This window comes from Hyla sarda, chromosome 4 (genome assembly GCF_029499605.1).
Source record: "Hyla sarda isolate aHylSar1 chromosome 4, aHylSar1.hap1, whole genome shotgun sequence".
NCBI classification, from domain to species: domain Eukaryota; kingdom Metazoa; phylum Chordata; class Amphibia; order Anura; family Hylidae; genus Hyla; species Hyla sarda.
The window spans coordinates 79,488,548-79,508,190 of record NC_079192.1 but is presented as its reverse complement, the minus strand read 5'-3'; the positions used below and the strand labels follow the sequence as shown (position 1 = coordinate 79,508,190).

Here is a 19,643-nt window from a genome sequence, read left to right as displayed (position 1 = left end):
GACTGGTCCGATGGAGGAGGCGGGGCGCTGTTTCGTCTGACGCAGGACGGAGTTATGGCTGACGACAGATGATGTCCTAAAATAGACACCGTACAGGTGCATTTGTCTCCCTGCTCGTTTTAACAATTGGTCGGGGTCTGAACTCGACCAATCTAAATTTTTAACATGTTTCTAGGACATGGCAGAAGTTTTTCAAAGCGACAGGTACACTTTAAAGGACACACACATGTATATCTTGGAAGAAAGACAAGACAGAGGGAATATGGAAGAAACTTTTATATACATAAAGAAAACCAACACAGTAAAGGAAGAGTGTATATTTAAAAGAAGAAAAACTACAAGAGGGCACAGTTTTATATTAGAGGGGCAAAAGTAATATCGGTATAATATAGTATTTTCTTTTCTCAGAGAGTACTTTAAAATGAACCCTAGATAAAAATGTCACTCTCTAGGGCAGTGTTTCCCAACAATGGTGCCTACAGCTGTTGCACAACTACAACTTAAAGAAGTACTCCGGTGGAAAACTTTTTATTCTTTTAATCAACTGGTGCCAGAAAGTTGAACAGATTTGTAAATTACTTCTATTAAAAAATATTAATCCTTCCAGTACTTATTAGCTGCTGAATACTTCAGAGGAAAAATCTTTTCTTTTTGGAAAACAGAGCTCTCTGCTGACATCACGAGCACAGTGCTCTCTGCTGAAATCTCTGTCCATTTTAGGAACTGTATAATAAAAAGAGGAGTTGGGGGGCTCACACTAATACTTTGAATGAAGTGTATGCCGAGGTTTCTGCGTTACACGTAACCCCACATGTAAAAAGTGAATACAATTAAAGAAAAATGTTAGGAACTGTCCAGAGCAGCATATGTTTGCTATGGGGATTTTCTCCTACTCTGGACAGTTCCTAAAATGGACAGAGATGTCAGCAGAGAGCACTGTGCTTGTGATGTCAGTAGAGAGCTCTGTGTTCCAAAAAGAAAATAATTACCTCGGTAGCATTCAGCAGCTAATAAGTACTGGAAGGATTAAGATTTTTTAATAGAAGTAATTTACAAATCTGTTTAACTTTCTGGCACCAGTTGATTTAAAAAAAATAAAAATAAAAAAATAAAAAAAAGTTTTCAACCTTTAAGTACTGAGAGAGTACTTAAAAGTGCACAATAAATGATAATGTCTCTCACTAGGGCAGTGTTTCCCAACCAGGGTGCCTCCAGCTGTTGCAAAACTACAACTCTCAGCATGCCCGGACAGCCTTCGGCTGTCCGGGCATGCTGAGAGTTGGAGTTATGCAACAGCTGGAGGCACCCTGGTACGGAAACACTGCCCTAGTGTCTGCCTTTTTTTAGAATTTAGCCTGCAGAGGGCCCGGAACTGTTTTAATGATTTTTTTTGTACCAGAATGTTGGCAGAAGAGATGAAATAGATCGACCTGACAGCTATCCAGTACAGAATAGAATCTTTGGGCGAGATGGAAATATTGCTCATTACTCCGGCCCGCTTCTGCGTTAAGCGGCTAATGAATTGCTAATTAAATGTAATAATGTGGTTTCATGAAGGCACGTTCTGCGCAGAGGATTTCAGCACCATTATTACCAACCTGCAGAGGATAATCATCATTAACGTGAAAGCTTCTCACTGGGGGGGCTCGGCCCACATCTACCCTTCAGACTGGTTTAGTGCATTTACTAAAACAATGCATGTACACCCTGAGAGCGGCGGCAGCGCCAAATCTGTTTTCCATATGATAACGTATTCTTAATAAGAGCGCTGGGCAGGATACCGAGCGGCTCTTTTGTCGGCCAGAGTAACAATGGCAAAAGACGCCCCCACTCTGCATCCCTCTAAAGCATGTTTCCCTCTATATTCATTGCAAAACAATGTCATGTGTCGCTGTTCCAGAACATAAGAACGGGCCAGGCTGGTGTGGACAACCCTTTTTTATTCCAGTCCAATCATGCGGGAACCATGATAAAGAATTATATTATCTACAATAGTGCCACTTTAGGTTTTTGTTCTTTTTTGTTCGGATCGGATTTTGCTACTCTATATTCAGTGGTTAGGCTGGGTTCACACCACGTTTTTGCCTGCGGTCGGGAAACCGCATACGGCCGAAAACGAAGCCGACCGGAGGCTGCGGTTCACTCCGGTCGGCTCATAGACTTGCATTAAATACGGTTCCCGAATATGACTGAGTGCGGGCGCCGCGATTAAGCCACGCCCCCCCTCCTCCCAACCGTATACGGGAACCGTATTTAAGAAAACGTGGTGTGAACCCAGCAGTACAGATTTTCTCCAGTGGACAAGGGAAATGGAGCTGTGCTTGGCCAGGGTGCAGGAAATAGACAATGATATTAAAGGGGTGCTCCGGTGGAAAACTATTTTTTTTTTTTTTTTTTTATCAAATCAACTGGTGCCAGAAAGTTAAAACAGATTTTAAATAAATTATTTCTATTAAAAAAATCATAATCCTTTCAGTACTTATCAGCTGCTGTATGCTCCAGAGGAAGTTGAGTTGTTTGTTTCTCACCACAGTGTTCTCTGCTGACATCTCTGTCCGTGTCTGGAACTGTCCAAATCCACATAGCAAATCTCTCCTGCTCTGGACAGTTCCTGACACGGACAGAGGTGTCAGCAGAGAGCACTGTGGTCAGACAGAAAAGAACAACTCAACTTCCTCTGGAGCAAACAGCAGCTGATAAGTACTGGAAGGATTACGATTTTATAATAGAAGTCATTTACAAACCTGTTTAACTTTCTAACACCAGTTGATTTAAAAAAATAGTTTTCCACTGGATTACCCCTTTAAAGAAGTACTCCAGTTTAAGACAATTTATACCCTATCCAAAGGGCTGTTGGGACCCTCCGCGATCTCCTGCACAGCGCCCAGCTCTCCTCATGCATGGAGCAATCTCTACTCCGTGCAAGGAGACTGTCGACCCCCACACGAACCTGTGGTCAACACACCCCCCTCAATGAATCTCTATGGAAGAGCTGGAGACACACAAACGCTGTATCTCCGGCTCCTCCCTAGAGATGCATGGAGGGGTGTGTGGGTCATCGCTTTGTGCTGTGGGTGACACAGCTCATTTCATGCAGAGAGCCTGGGTGCCATGCAAGAGATCTCGCGTGTCCCCGCAGTAGGACCTCCTCCGATCAGACACTTATCTCCTATCCTTTGCATAGGGGATAATTGTCCTACACCGCACTTGTCCATCATTAATACATTGTTCTGATCACGGTCTCTCACTAGTTTATGCTTCCCCTTAGATGGGGCAGCATAAACCTACTGCCTGATTTCCTTTATGAGTGCACTTGTCTGTATTTTGCACAATTCCTGAGTCACTCACCATTATGCTCATTATCTGGGAGGCTGCAGAGCTTGAATCTCACAGTATTCCTAGGCAGCTCAGTATCTGCACCAAGGATTGAAAACTTTTATCATTACACGTTTTCGACAATTGCAAAAGGGAGCTGCCAGCGATGGATCTTGGTCATTTATATGCCCACGTTCATTCAGCGTGGCAGAACATTTTTCAGACAACCATCAATAACCTTGATACTGGATTCATTGAGAAGTTTGAATATTTTGCCTCAATTTTTTTTATATCATGTGTATATCTTTAACCTGTCTATCCTCTATCCTGTAAATTCCCATAATTCCACAACTTTTCCTTTTTGGTGTTACAATTTCAATGTTGAGGAGTGATTTAGGGGATATGTCTGTTGACAATTTTTTGACTGTCTCCAGTTTATACCAGCAGAAATCTTAGGGTGCATTAACATCATGATTGGGGTATATCCCCTGTCATGTGCCCCTCACTTATAATGCCCCCCTGTCATGTGCCCCTCACTTATAATGCCCCCCTGTCATGTGCCCCTTACTTATAATGCTCCCCTGTCACGTGCCCCTCACTTATAATGCCCCCCTGTCACATGCCCCTCACTTATAATGCCCCCCTGTCATGTGCCCCTCACTTATAATGCCCCCCTGTCATGTGCCCCTCACTTATAATGCCCCCCTGTCATGTGCCCCTCACTTATAATGCTCCCCTGTCATGTGCCCCTCACTTATAATGCTCCCCTGTCATGTGCCCCTCACTTATAATGCCCCCTGTCATGTGCCCCTCACTTATAATGCCCCCCTGTCATGTGCCCCTCACTTATAATGCCCCCCTGTCATGTGCCCCTCACTTATAATGCCCCCTGTCATGTGCCCCTCACTTATAATGCCCCCTGTCATGTGCCCCTCACTTATAATGCCCCCTGTCATGTGCCCCTCACTTATAATGCCCCCCTGTCATGTGCCCCTCACTTATAATGCCTCCCTGTCATGTGCCCCTCACTTATAATGCTCCCCTGTCATGTGCCCCTCACTTATAATACCCCCCTGTCACGTGCCCCTCACTTATAATGCTCCCCTGTCATGTGCCCCTCACTTAAAATACCCCCCTGTCACGTGCCCCTCACTTATAATGCCCCCCTGTCATGTGACCCTCACTTATAATGCCCCCCTGTCATGTGCACCTCATTTATAATGCTCCCCTGTCATGTGCCCCTCACTTATAATGCCCCCTGTCATGTGCCCCTCACTTATAATGCCCCCCTGTCATGTGCCCCTCACTTATAATGCCCCCTGTCATGTGCCCCTCACTTATAATGCCCCCTGTCATGTGCCCCTCACTTATAATGCCCCCTGTCATGTGACCCTCACTTATAATGCCCCCTGTCATGTGCCCCTCACTTATAATGCCCCCCTGTCATGTGCCCCTCACTTATAATGCCCCCCTGTCATGTGCCCCTCACTTATAATGCCCCCCTGTCATGTGCCGCTAACAAATAATGTTCTCTGATTTATAATGCCGTCCTTTTATGTGCCCCTTACTTAAAATGCCCCCTGAGGGTGCAGGACAGGGGGCATTATATGTGAGGGGAACATAACGGGGCATTATAAGTCGAAGCACATTATATATTAGCGGCCCAAGACAGGGGGCATTATAAGTGAGGGGCACATGACAGGGGGGCATTATAAGTGAGGGGCTCATGACAGTGGGGTATTATAAGTGAGGGGCACATGAAGGGGGCATTATAAGTTAGGGGCACATAACAGGGGGAATTAAATGTGAGGGGCACATGACAGGGGGCATTAAATGTGAGGGGCACATGACAGGGGGGCAATATAAGTGAGGGGCACATAACAGGGGGGCATTATAAGTTAGGGGCACATAACAGGGGGCATTTATTGTGAGGGGCACATGACAGGGGGGCATTATAAGTGAGGGGCACATAACAGGCCCTCACTTATAATGCCCCCCTGTCTTGGGCCCCTCACTTATAATGTCCCCCTGTCTTGGGCCCCTCACTTATAATGCCCCCCTGTCTTGGGCCGCTAACATATAATGTACTTCAACTTATAATGCCCCCTGTTTTGTGCCCCTTACTTATAATGCACCCTGAAGGGGCAGGACAGGGGGCATTATATGTGAGGGGAACATTACAGGGGCATTCTATGTGAAGGGCACATGATAGGGGGGCATTATAAGTGAGGAACCCCCTGTCATGTGCCCCTCACATATAATGCCCCCCTGTCATGTGCCCCTAACATATAATGTGTCCTGTCTTATAATTCCCCCCTGTTATTTTCCCCTCATTTATAATGCCCCCTGAGGGAGCAGGATTGAGGGGCATTATATGTGAGGGGAACATTGCAGGGGCAGTATATGTGAGGGACACAGCACAGGGGGCATTATATGGTAGGGGCACAGGACAGAGGGCATAATTATTATGAGGGGGAACAGGACAGGTCATAGTTATATGTGGGGGCACAGGATGGGGCATTACTACAATATATGAGGGGCACAGAGCATAAGGAATTTCTGGGGTAGTACGGTTTTCATTAGCCACAATACATAACGGTATTGTATTCAGAGGAATATTTAGAGCGTACAGTGTGTGGTAGTATTATATTCAGAGGGTACAGTGTGTGGCAGTATTAGATTCAGTGGGTACAGTGTGTGGCAGTATTATATTCAGGGGGTACAGTGTGTGGCAGTATTATATTTAGTGGGTACAGTGTGTGGCAGTATTATATTCAGTGGGTACCGTGTGTGGCAGTATTATATTCAGTGGGTACAGTGTGTGGCAGTATTATATTCAGAGGGGACAGTGTGTGGCAGTATTATATTCATTGGGTACAGTGTGTGGCAGTATTGTATTCAAAGGGTAAAGTGAGTTGTAGTATATTCGTAGGGTACAGTGTGTCAGAATTATATTCAAAGGATATGGTGTTTGGCAGTATTATAATAATACTTTTTTCATATAGATCAGAATGCGCTGACATAGTGAGGAGCCATCTGGGCGTCAAGTTATGCAGCGAGAACATTTAGCTGGACCTGGTGGTATCTACCATCTGAATTAGATAAGGAAAGACTATAGAGAAGACGTAACCTGTAGTCACTGATATCATTGTGTATTGTCCTGACTGTCCCATCAGAGCTGTAGTCACTTGTAAGTTTTGCAGTAATGATGGGTGAAACAACAACTCCCAGCATCTCCTCACCACTACTTAGGTCATACTGGGAGCTGTAGTTTTAAATGGTAAAAACATCTTTAGCGCTTTCCCATTCTGTGGCAATTGGTGTATTTGGTTATTATACTGGATACATTTAATAATATTGTAAGTTCTTTAAGAAACACCTTATTTTCTGTCCGCCAACGCAAAATTCTCTAATAGTGCCCCTCCCGAGACTAGACTCCGGATCCGCCCCTGGTTGTGGTTAAACTTTACTTTCCTGGAAAAGTTTCTGAGTTGCCCATAGCAACCAATCAGATCACTTCTTTCATTTTTCAGAGGACTTTTCAAAAATGAAAGAAGCAATCTGATTGGTTGCTATGGGCAACTGCACAACTCTTCCTCTACTATGGTTTTGATGAATCTCCCCCATAGAGGGAGATTTATCAAAACCTGTCCTGAGGAAAAGTTTCTGAGTTGCCCATAGCAACCAATCAGATCGCTTCTTTTCATAGGCTTTTTCAAGAATAAAAGAAGCAATCTGATTGGTTGCTATGGGCAACTCAGCAGCATTTCCTCTGGACAGGTTTTGATAAATCTCTCTCTATGGGGGAGATTCATCAAAACCAGTGTAGAGGAAGAGTTGTGCAGTTGCCCATAGCAACCAATCGGATTGCTTCTTTCATTTTTGAAAAGACCTCTGAAAAATGAAGGAAGCAATCTGATTGGTTGCTATTGGTTGCTATTGTTATCAGAAACTTTTCCAGAAATGGAGGATGCCAGCTTTTTGTATCTTATATGGAATTATTCCTATATTCATACATTTTGCAGCGGTTGGGGGTTCACAGCTTAGAGACCACTGCTATAGAGGGTGCAAATGTATCCGAGCCCTGGAACTCAAATAATGTGAAATATGAGATGATCAAAATGGAGCCCCTGCGCTAATTACTTAGGTTCTGGGGTCTGTAAGGTCCATAGTAGAAACATCAGGTTCTGTCCATAGCAGATACTAAATCATGGCAGCTTTAAGAAACAAGCAGTCATCATGACATCAGACATGTGATGTCATAGACAGCTGGAGTCCTGACATTCCACTGACAGCCGCCTGAGCCTTCATTCTGTAGATTGGTACAGTGCGATTAGCAACTTTTTCTTCTTCTTGACTGAGATGGAGCTAAAAGGATTGGGGTTCGTCCCCCTTCTGTTGGCGTTTTGGTGTGCGGCCTGGCTTGCCACCAGCTACATCGTGACGGTCGTCCTCGGCCATGCCGCCTCTCCACTGATGCACATCAGGTAAGATAAACAAGCACAAGATTCTTATTTCATGGGTTGGGAGTGAGGAAATATCCACAATAACATTGGTTTCTTTTCCTTCACAGTGACGTGGGAAATTTCTTTCCCGAAAACATATTATTGAGAATTGGATTCATAGGGACGTCCATTGGCACTTTGGTACTAACCTTTCTTATTTATAAGTATATGGTTATGCATACTGAAGAGTTCAGGGGTCATCAGGTCCTGATCCAGAGGATTCTGCTCGCCATTGTGTGGGCCTCCTGTTTTGCCACAGCTGTCATGCATGTATTGTCCCCCGAAGAATATCCCAGGATACACTTTGTCAGCATGGTAATTTCCATTACATGTGAAGCCTTATACTACCTTGGGCAGTCCATCCAGATGTATAAATTACCGGGAGCAAACAAAGTCATCCACCATAGTAGATGCACCTGCTGTGGCCTGGCTTTTGCCTGCGCAATTTTCTACTTTGGATATAAAACATTACAGGAATTATTCTATGATGATGAAGACTGGGACGAGATCCGTGAAATCACCACCATAATCATCGAGTGGGTGATGCTTCTACTGATCCTGATAAACATCGTGACCTATTATTCCACCATGCAGAGGTTAATGTTAACCGTCTCCAGAAACAGCTGCAAATCTCTCTTAGAGTAAGAATTGATGACTTTGGGGTGTAGACCACCACGTGGGCCATCAAGTGGACTTCTGGGAGAGATACTGCACAGGACACGGAAAAACATCTAAAGAAGAATAACTGGGGGACTACATATGGTGCCAGTAATCATGGCACAATAATATGAGCTGGTGATATTACCTATATAAAAAAAATAAAAAACATAAAAGAAAAATATTGGTGTGTGACGTGTAATACCTACCGTATATACTCGAGTATAAGCCGAGTTTTTCGTGCTGAAAACGCCCCCCTCGGCTTATACTCGAGTGATCTCCCTGCCTGTCAATCCCTTTTCAGTGGTCTTCAACCTGCAAACCTCCAGATGTTGTAAAACTACAACTTCCAGCATGCCCAGACAGCCATCGGCTGTCTAGGCATGCTGGGTGTTGTAGTTTTGAAACCTCTGGAGGTCCGCAGGTTGAAGACCACTGAAAAGGGATTGACAGGCAGGGAGATCACTCGAGTATAAGCCGAGGGGGGCGTTTTCAGCACGAAAAACTCGGCTTATACTCGAGTATATACGGTAGGTATTACACGTCACACACCAATATTTTTCTTTTATGTTTTTTATTTTTTTTATATAGGTAATATCACCAGCTCATATTATTGTGCCATGATTACTGGCACCATATGTAGACCCCCAGCGGTCAGATACCCCCCCCCGCAATCTGAAACTTATCCCCTACCCTTCATAGGGGTTGTTTTTCAGCACTGGACTACTCCTTTAATTGCCTCCAAAATGAAGTTCCTCTGATGTATTTTTTTCCGGTCTTTATGTACCTTAGGTAGAAAATAAAAATAAGGTACATTTAGGTTGGGGTTAAATATATATCATGTTTTTCCCTCTTAACTCCTTGGGGACGGAGCCCATTATAACCCTAAGGACGGGAGCATTTTTTGCAATTCTGATCCCTGTCACTTTAAGCATTAATAACTCTGGGATGTTTTTACTTTTCATTCTGATTCTGAGATAGTTTTTTTCATGACATATTCTACTTTATGTTAGTGGTAAATTTTTGTCGATACTTGCATCATTTCTTGGTGAAAAATTCCAAAATTTGATGAAAGAATTGAAAATTTTGCATTTTTCTAACTTTGATGCTCTCTGCTTGTAAGGAAATCAGACATTCCAAATAAATTTTATATTGATTTACAAATACAATATGTCTACTTTATATTTGCATCATAAAGTTGACATGTTTTTACTTTTGGAAAACATCAGAGGGATTAAAAGTTCAGAAGCAATTTTCCAATTTTTCACAAAATTTTCAAAATCAGAATTTTTCAGGGGCCAGTTCAGTTTTGAAGTGGATTTGAAGGGCCTTCATATTAGAAATACCCCATAAATTACCCCATTATAAAAACTGCACCCCTCAAAGTATTCAAAATGACATTCAGTAAGTTTGTTAACCCTTTAGGTGTTTCTCAGGAATTGCAGCATAGGGAAGGAGAATATTCAAAATATTCATTTTTTACACTCGCATGTTCTTGTAGACCCAGTTTTTGACATTTTACAAGGGGTAAAAGGAGAAAAAAAAAAACAAAATGTATAACCCAATTTCTCTCGAGTATGGACATACCTCAAATGTGTATGTCAAGTGTTCGGCGGGCGCAGTAGAGGGCTCAGAAGGGAAGGAGCGACAATGGGATTTTGGAGAGTGAATTTTGCTGAAATAGTTTTTGGGGGCATGTCACATTTAGGAAGCCCCTATGGTGCCAGAACAGCAAAAACAAAACACATGGCACACTATTTTGGAAACTACACCCCTCAAGGCACGTAACAAGGGGTCCGGTGATCCTTAACACCCCACAGGTGTTTGACGACTTTTCGTTAAATTCGGATGCGTAAATGAAAAAAAAAATTCACTAAATTGCAGTTTTTTTCCCAAATTTACCATTTCTCCAAAGGGTAATGGGAGAAAAATCCCCCCAAAATTTGTAACGCAATTTCTCCCGTGTACGGCGATACCCCATATGTGGCCCTAAACTGTTGCCTTGAAATACGACAGGGCTCTGAAGTGAGAGAGCGCCATGCGCATTTGAGGCCTGAATAAGGAATTTGCAGTAGGGGTGGATCTGGTTACAAGGATGGGGCTTGTCTCCACCAACACCCTACAGCAGTGTTTCCCAAACAGGGTGCCTCCAGCTGTTGCAAGACTCCAAGCCTGTCAGGACAATCTATGTCCAGCAACACTGGGAGTTGTGGTTTTGCAACAGCTGCAGGCGCTGTTTAGGAAACACTGCCGTATGAGACGTTTTTCACTTTTATTGGGGGGGGGGGGGGGCGACGTGTAAGGGGGTGTATGTGTAGTGTTTTACTTTTTATTATTTGTTAGCGTAATGTTTTTAGGGTACATTCATTTCCTTGAAGGAAACCCACTGTAAACCCGCCCGTGTAAATGTACCCTGTACATTTACATGGGGGTGGGGGGGGGGGGACAACTCCCAGAATACACTGACAGACCGTACATGCTGGGAGTTATAGTTTTACAACAGCTGTAGGCACACTGGTGGGGAACCACTGAGTTAGAAAACAGACTCTAGCTCAGTGATTCCAACCCATGTGCCTCCAGCTGTTGCAAGACTATAACTCCCAGCATGTACGGTCTGTCAGTGCACTCTGGGAGTTGTAGTTTTTCAACAGATGGAGGAACACGGGTTGGAATCACTGAGTTGGGAAACAGACTCTAGCTCAGTGTTTCCCAACCAGTGTGCCTACAGCTGTTGCAAAACTACAATTCCCAGCACGGCCAGAAAGTCAGGGATGCTGGGCGTGTACTTCTGCAATATCTGGCCCTTTAGATGTTGCAGAACTACAACTCCCAGCATGCCTGGACAGTCTGGGCATGCTAGGAGTTGTAGTTATGCAACAACTGGGGAAGAACAGTTTGGAGACCGCTAAGTAGTGGCCTCCAAACTGTAGCCCTCCAGATGTTGCAAAACTACAACTCCAAGCATGCCCAGACTGTCCAGGCATGCTGGGAGTTGTAGTTCTGCAACATCTGAAGGGACAGATATTGCAGAACTACACGCCCAGCATCACTGACTGTCTGGGCATGCTGGGAGTTGTAGTTTTGCAACATCTGGAAGGCTACAGTTTGGAGACCACCATATAGTGGTCTCCAAACTGTGCCACTTCTGATGTTGCAAAACTACAACTCCCAGCATGCCCAGGCAGTCAGTGCATGCTGAAAGTTGTAGTTTTGCAACGTCTGGAGGACCATAGTTTAGAGACCACTACACAATGGTCTCCAAACTGTGACCCTCCAGATGTTGCAAAACTACAACTCCCAGCATGCCCAGACAGCCTTTGGCTGTCTGGGCATGCTGGGAGTTGTAGTTTTGCAGCTTTTAGAAGGCCACAGTAAAGATCGTTTATCGCGATCTTCACTGCAGCCTTCTCAGCCACACTTTCCGTCCACCGCTCCTCCTGCTTGCGCCTCTGCTCCGTGGATGCCACCGATGCCGCTTCCGAAGGTCCAGGTAAGCCGGGCCATGCTCCCCCCTCTCCGCCCGTGTTCCCCCCGCTCTGTACCTACTTCCGATCGGTGGCCAGAGCGGGGGAAATGAACTCTAACCCCCCGCCCCCCTCCTGCCATTGGTGGTCAGCCTGACCAACCAATGGCAGGGGATAGGAGGGGGTGGCAACACTGCCACCTCCTCCTATCCTTTAGGCTGGTCGGAGCTGTCTCTGACAGCTCCGATCAGTCTTATTTTCCGGGAGATTGGGTCACCAGTGACCCGATTTGCCCGGATCGCGGCAAATCACAGGTCTGTATTGACCTGCGATTTTCTGCGATCGCCGATATGGGGGGGTCTCAGGACCATCCTAGGCATTGCCACGGGATGCCTGCTGATAGATATCAGCAGTCATCCCGGTCCGATCACCGCCCGGCGAGCGGCAGTGATCGGAAATGCCGAGGGCGTATGGATACGCCCTCCGTCCTTAATACGCCCTTCGTCCCCAACGAGTTAAAGGGGTACTATTAACATTTGACCGCTATGCGGTCACTAAGATCCTATATTTCCCATCCAATATAAAACTTAATGTTTATTGAGCCAAGATTAAAATAACCTCTCACATATTGATCCATAATCCATTGATTGGCATGACACTGCATGCTATCTTAATTGAATTGAAAAGATAGATTGTGGCTGCAGTCCACAATCTATAGTGTGAGACAATTAAAAATCTAACACATTGCCTGCTGCCCGACGTTTCGCCACAGGCTGTGGCTTTATCAAGGGCTAAGAGGCTAAGGGCGTGTCGGCTGCCGCTTAGTCTGGTGGTCAACATGCGCTATCTGGCCAGCGAGCCAGGGCCCCGTACAGGAGATCGCGGGGGCCCCCAGCGGTCGGACCCCCCGCAATCTGAAACTTATCCCCTATCCTTGGGATAGGGGATGTTTTTCAGCACTGGACTACTCCTTTAATGGCCTCCAAAATGAAGTTCCTCCGATGTATGGGCATCAAGGGATCTCCCACTAAAAAAGATCACGCAGCTTCCACTCCTCTGTCATGTGGGATGTTACTATATAATGAAGCAACATCTAGTGTTGCCCACATATAGTCCTCTTCCCGTATGATATCTCTCAATAGGGTTAATAAACGCCCTTTTATTTCTGAGGTATGCTGGTAAAGACACCACACATTTCTGTAACTGATGGTCTATATATTCAGATAAACATCTGGCAACTATCGGACGACAAGGTGTTTTTTTTTTTGGTCTTTATGTACCTTAGGTAGAAAATAAAAATAAGGTACATTTGGGTTGGGGTTAAATATATATCATGTTTTTCCCTCTTAAAGGGGTACTACGCACCTAGACATCTTATCCCGTCTCCAGAGGACCCCCGTGATCTCGGTTGCGGCACCCTGCTGTCAGCATACTTGCTCTGTGCGTAATGACGGGTGATACAGGGGCCAGAACATTGGCATAGAAATTGACTGTCCTGGCATGCTGGGAGTTTTGCAACAGCTGGAGACACCCAATTTGGGAAGCACTGCCATAGGGTAATTTGTTGGTGGATGCAAATCCCTAATTTAGGCCTCAAATGCGCATGGTGCTCTTTCACTTTGGAGCCCTCTCATATTTCAAGGGAACAGTTATGGGTTACAATTTTTTTTCTCTTCTTTTACCCCTTAGGGAAAGGTAAATTTGGGGTCTACACCAGCATGTTAGTGTAAACAAATTTCATTTTTTACACTAACATGCTGGTGTTGCCCCATACTTTTAATTTTCCCAAGAGGTAAAAGGAAAAAAAAATTGTATATTTTGACGCAAAGTGCTCTGCAGGCGCATAACATGGCTCAGAAGGAAGAGTGTACCATATACATTTGAGGCCGAAAGTCACTGCAGTTCTGACATAAACATAAAAAAAAACACCCACATGTGACCCCAATTTGAAAACTACACCCCTCACGTACAGTAACAAACGGTATAGTGAGCCTTAACACCCCACAGGTGTTTGACAAATTGGAGGTGAAAATAAAAAAAAATTAAACATTTTTTTACTAAAATACTGGTGTTACCCCAATTTTTATCATTTTCCCAAGGGGTAATAGGAGAAAAAGCCCCGCAAAATTTGTAACCCCATTTCTTCTGAGTCAGAAAATACCCCACATGTGGATGTAAAGTGCTCTGCGGGTGAACTACAGGGCTCAGAAGAGAAGGAGTGCCATTGGGCTTTTGGAGAGAGAATCTGTCTGAAATTGAAGGCCATGTGCGTTTAGGCCTCCATGGTGCCAGAACAGTGACCCCCCCCCCCCACATGTGACCCCGTTTTGGAAACTACACCCCTAATAAGAGGTGCAGTGAGCATTTACACCTCACATCACCAGCCCATTTTCACCTTAAGGACCCAGCCATTTTTTGCACATCTGACCACTGTAACTTTAGGGCTAGGTTCACACTACGGAATCTCTGGGCAGAATTTCTGCTGGAGATTTAGCCGGCAGCACTAAGACCGCACAGACTGCATTGCCGTCCCCATAGATGGCAATGCATTTCAGGGTGGATCTTTAGGGAGATCTGCTCAGAAATGCATTGGCATCTATGGGGACGACAATGCAGTCTGCGGGGTCCTAGTGCTGCCATCTTGATCTCCGGCAGAAATTCTGCCCAGAAATTCCACAGTGTGAACCCAGCCTAAGCGTTAATAACTCTGGGATGCTTCTACTTTTCATTCTGATTCCGGGAGAGTTTTTTCGTGAAATATTCTACTTCTTGTTAGTGGTAAATTTTTGTCGATACTTGCATAATTTCTTGGTGAAAAATTCATAAATTTGATGAAAATTTTTTTTATTTAGCATTTTTCCAACTTTGAAGCTCTCTGCTTGTAACGAAAACAGGCATTCCAAATAAATTATATATTGATTCACAAATACAATATGTCTACTATATATTTGCATCATAAAGTTGACATGTTTTTACTTTTAGAACACATCAGAGGGCTTCAAAGTTCAGCAGCAATATTCCAATTTTTCACAACATTTTCAAAATCTGAATTTTTCATGGACCAGTTCAGTTTTGAAGTAGATTTGAAGGGCCTTCATATTAGAAATACCCCATAAATGACCCCATTATAAAAACTGCACCCCTCAAAGTATTCAAAATGACATTCAGTAAGTTTGTTAACCCTTTAGGTGTTTCACAGGAATAGCAGCAAAGTGAAGGAGGAAATTCAAAATCTCCATTTTTTACACTCGCATGTTCTTGTAGACCCAGTTTTAGAATTTTTACAAGGGGTAATAGGAGAAAAAGCCCCCCAAATTTTGTAACCCAATTTCTCTCGAGTAAGGAAATACCTCATATGTGTATGTCAAGTGTTCAGCGGGCGCAGTAGAGGGCTCAGAAGGGAAGGAGCAACAATGGGATTTTGGAAAGTGAATTTTGCTGGAATGGTTTTTGGGGGGCATGTCGCCCCTATGGTGCCAGAACAGCAGAAAACCCCCAAATGGCATACCTTTTTGGAAACTACACCCCTCAAGGCACGTAACAAGGGGTCCAGTTAGCCTTAACACTAGAGATGAGCGAATCGAAGTTGACAAACCCGAATTCGTTACGAATTTTATGAAAAATTCGATTCGCAACGAATACGAATATCCCCGCGATTCTATCGCACAATTTGCTTCATTAAACTCCATTTTACAGCGTTCCAGGCTATTGGAGACCTAAGATGGCGGATCCACATGTGAGTACATGGGGCAGGGGATTATGGGAGGGCGGGAAACAGCGGCGGGAATGAAGGTAGGTGGGCTGACCCTGAACCACATGTGAGATGCAGCCTATCAGTGTTCACTGACCCCTGTGATGTCACAGCCCCTATATAATCGGCGGCCATCTTGCCTCTCTTCATTTAATCTATGCACTCAGATGGAGAGGACGGGACTGCGTGTGTGTGAATAGCTCATACCACAGCGTTACACTGCAACTGCTAGTCACATCAGCATTAGGGAAAGGCAGGAGTGCAGAGTGCTGTGCTGTTACACTGAGAAGGATCATTGATTGCTAAACCTCCTATTCACGTTATTGAGCATTGCAGCAGAGAGGGGCAGATAGCTGTCAGCTGCCTCATACAGATCTCCAAGCTGCCTGAACTTTCTGAACCATCTTATCTCCTCATTTTTCAGCTCTATTGAGTTTTTTTTTTCTCCACAAATCTTCTGCTGCTCAGAATTGTGTGACAGAGTGCAATTTAGGGTTTAATCCCTGGATTATTTTTTTTGTGGTGCTGCACTGTTGGGTCCTGCTGCTGTTCAGAAATAAGTCATATTAGTGTGGACTTTAGTGCCTTTTTACCATTTTTCACCTGTTACTCTGTCTCTGTGCTAAATTCAGTGTTATACCACACGTTATACACCTGCCGGTGTATTAAAGAAATTTTTTTTTTTCCTGAGTGCAAATACGCTTAACAGTGGCCTTATCATTGCAAAGGGCCTACATACAAGCAAATAGCGTACCATATACCACCTTTTTTTCTGTCTCTGTGCTAAATTAAGTGTTATACCACACGTTATATACCTGCCGGTGTATTAAAGAAAAAAAAGTTTTTCCTGAGTACAAATACGCTTTTTCAGTGGCGTTATCATTGCAAAGGGCCTAAATTCAAGCAAATAGTGTACCATATACCACCTTTTTTTCTGTCTCTGTGCTAAATTAAGTGTTATACCACACGTTATATACCTGCCGGTGTATTAAAGAAAAAAAAGTTTTTCCTGAGTACAAATACGCTTTTTCAGTGGCGTTATCATTGCAAAGGGCCTAAATTCAAGCAAATAGTGTACCATATACCACCTTTTTTTCTGTCTCTGTGCTAAATTCAGTGTTATACCACACGTTATACACCTGATGGTGTATTAAAGAAAAAAAAAAAAGTTTTTCCTGCGTACAAATACACTTAACAGTGCGCTCATCATTGCAAAGGGCATACATACAACCAAGTAGTGTACTATTTAGTACCTGTACTTCTGTCTCGGTGCTAAATTCAGTGCTATTCCACACATTAGTATACACTGGCTGGTGTATACAACAAAAAAATAATTTTTTTCTGCGTATAAATACGCTTAACAGTGCGCTCATCATTGCAAAGGGCATACATACAACAAAGGAGTGTACTATTTAGTAACTGTTATTCTGTCTAGGGCCTATATACTTTGAAAGGACAGCCGTAAGTGATCGCCTGCAGCTGTTCTATACCCTCATAAACGCAAGTATGTCAGACAGGGAAGTGCCAGGACGTGCACAGAGAAGGGGCAGAGGCCTACATACGTCAGGCAGAGTTGGCAGCAGACTTGGGGCGAGCGGCAGCAGGAGTCGCAGCAATAGGCCTGAGCTCCCGTTAACACCCAGTGGTCGTGTCGTCGACCCATCTCTCCTCGTCAATTAGTTTGCACACTCATCCCCATCATCACAAGCAACATCTGACAACCCCAGTCAAGAGTCGGTGGGTTCCTCAGACACAACCCTCAGTTGGCATGGCCCGGGAGCAGTCCCCGTAATCCCAATGCCTTTGTCCTATGCTGTTCCCTCTCCCAAAGAAGTATCTCATGCTTTGGGTTCAGCTCCACTATTTAGCGAGGACGATGTAATAGAGGACAGTCAGCAGCTAATGGGCAGCCAAGAATGTAAGGAGACATGCGTCCCTTGCTCCGCAAGGCGGGCAAGTAGTGATGAGTAGAGTGACGTGGGAGGCGGTGTTTCAATTGTTCAGGGTCCTGAGGCAGACACTGTTGTGGAACACGAGGAGGACATCAGTGACGTGCACACATCTTTTGATGATGATGATGATGAAGCCGATCGCAATTGGGAGCCGGGTGCAGAAGCCGGGCTTCATCATCATCAGGAGAAGAGATTTGCTCTTTGTCTATGAGGCAGAAGTTGGTAGCATGGTTGGCAATCAGCGTGGTGGTGGCAGTAGTGAAAATTCAGGAGCCAAACGTGCCAGGGGGAGACCACCTGCTTCGCGGCAAGCTACCATTCAGGGAGGTAGTGGAACAGGGGTTCCTGGAGACGGCGCCAATAGCAGTGAAATAGTGCGAACTGCGGGTGGGAAAATCAGCTACTCTGCGGTGTGGTTGTTCTTCATAAAGAATCCGGAGGACCTTAGCGTAGTCACATGCAAAATCTGTGGGCAGAAAGTGAAGTGTGGCCAGGGTCCCAATCTCGGCACCACGGCCCTGCATCAACACATGATTCGCCACCATAAAGCGGCCTGGGATAACCGTGGCTCCGAGGTAGTAGTCCAGCCTGCCGCATCACCTAGTGGCCATCCGCTCCCTCCGTCATCCAGCCAAGGCTCCACCACCTCAGCCGAAGGGAGCATTGTGTCAAACCCTCCTTCTTGCGCTCCTGCTTCCTCCGCTCGTAGTCAGCCATTTCTCCAACAATCGATCGGCGAAGCCATGTCCAAGAGACAACAGTATGCGCCCACTCATCCAACGGCGCAGAAGTTGAATGTGCTCCTGAAGTTGCTGGTGTTGCAGTCCCTCCCTTTCCAACTGGTGGACTCTGCAGCTATCAGGGAATTGATGGCTTGTGCCGAGCCGAGGTGGAGAGTCCCAAGCCGTCATTTCTTTGCGAAGAAGGCAGTACCAGCCCTGCATAAGTTTGTACAAGAGAAGGTGGGCCAGTTCTTGAGCCTTTCGGTGTGTTCAAAAGTGCACGGCAGCGCCGACTTGTGGAGCTGTAACTACGGGCAGGGACAATACATGTCTTTTACGGCCCACTGGGTGAATGTTGTTCCTGCACAGCCACAACAGGAACTTGGACAGGTCACACCGCTTCCTCCTCCACTCTCTGGCTCCACGGCAGTTGGTCCTTTTACAGTGTGCGCCTCCTCCACCTCCTCCCCGTGTCCTCGGCCTCCACTGCACGTCCAAATCTCGGTGGCCCTTCATCATACCACGTGTGTAGGGCACAGCGGTGTCAAGCCGTCCTTCACATGGTTTGCCTTGGTGAATGGAGTCACACAGGGGAGGAACTGCTAAAGTTCATTAGGGAAAAAATCCGAGTATGGCTTACTCCACGAAATCTGGAAATGGGAACCATGGTGACCGACAATGGGAAGAACATTGTGGCCGCGCTGCGACAAGGAAGTGTGAACCATTCGCCCTGCATGGCACACGTGTTGAATTTGGTTGTCAAGAAGTTCATCGAGTCTTCACTCCATTTGCAAGACGTCCTGACAATGGCAAAAAAACTGTGCGTGCACTTCAGCCACTCGTACACCGCCAAGCACACTTTGCTTGAGCTGCAGCGTCAGAACGGTATCCCACAACATAGTCTCATTTGTGACATTGCCACACTTTGGAATTCCACCCTCCATATGTTGGACAGACTATACGAACAAAGAAAAGCCATCACAGATTTTTTGATGATACAAGCAGATAGGAGTACTCCCCTGTGTAACTTCAATGTGAACGAGTGGCAGCTCATACGAGACACCTGCCATTTGCTGAGGCCTTTTGAGGAAGCCACATTTTTGTTAGTCGCTCGAATTACGCCATGAATGACGTAATTCCACTCCTACATTTACTCCAAAAAATTATTGAAAACATGGCTGGTCACAGCAATGGAGACGTTGCACCTACATCAGAAGGCTACATGAGTCCTGTGGGGGATGAACTGGAGGAGGATGATGAGGGGCAGAGCGGAGCAC

The 19,643-nt window shown here is 45.2% G+C and overlaps 1 protein-coding gene across 1 annotated transcript; it reads left to right on the top strand.

The window, feature by feature from the left end:
* Nucleotides 1-7,648: 7,648 nt before the first annotated feature.
* Nucleotides 7,649-8,648, top strand: LOC130366843 (DNA damage-regulated autophagy modulator protein 1-like). The gene is made up of 2 exons (XM_056569222.1): nt 7,649-7,802; nt 7,889-8,648. The coding sequence occupies exons 1-2, from the start codon at nt 7,678-7,680 to the stop codon at nt 8,463-8,465; spliced, it is 702 nt and encodes a 233-aa protein (XP_056425197.1). The 5' UTR covers nt 7,649-7,677; the 3' UTR covers nt 8,466-8,648.
* The last annotated feature ends 10,995 nt before the right edge of the window (nt 8,649-19,643 follow it).

Bases quoted from the DNA above. Each gene is read 5' to 3' on its own strand.
- LOC130366843 (XM_056569222.1), top strand. From the start codon at position 7,678: ATGGAGCTAAAAGGATTGGGGTTCGTCCCCCTTCTGTTGGCGTTTTGG. The intron at 7,803-7,888 runs GTAAGATAAACA...TTTCCTTCACAG, and splicing joins TCTCCACTGATGCACATCAG to TGACGTGGGAAATTTCTTTC.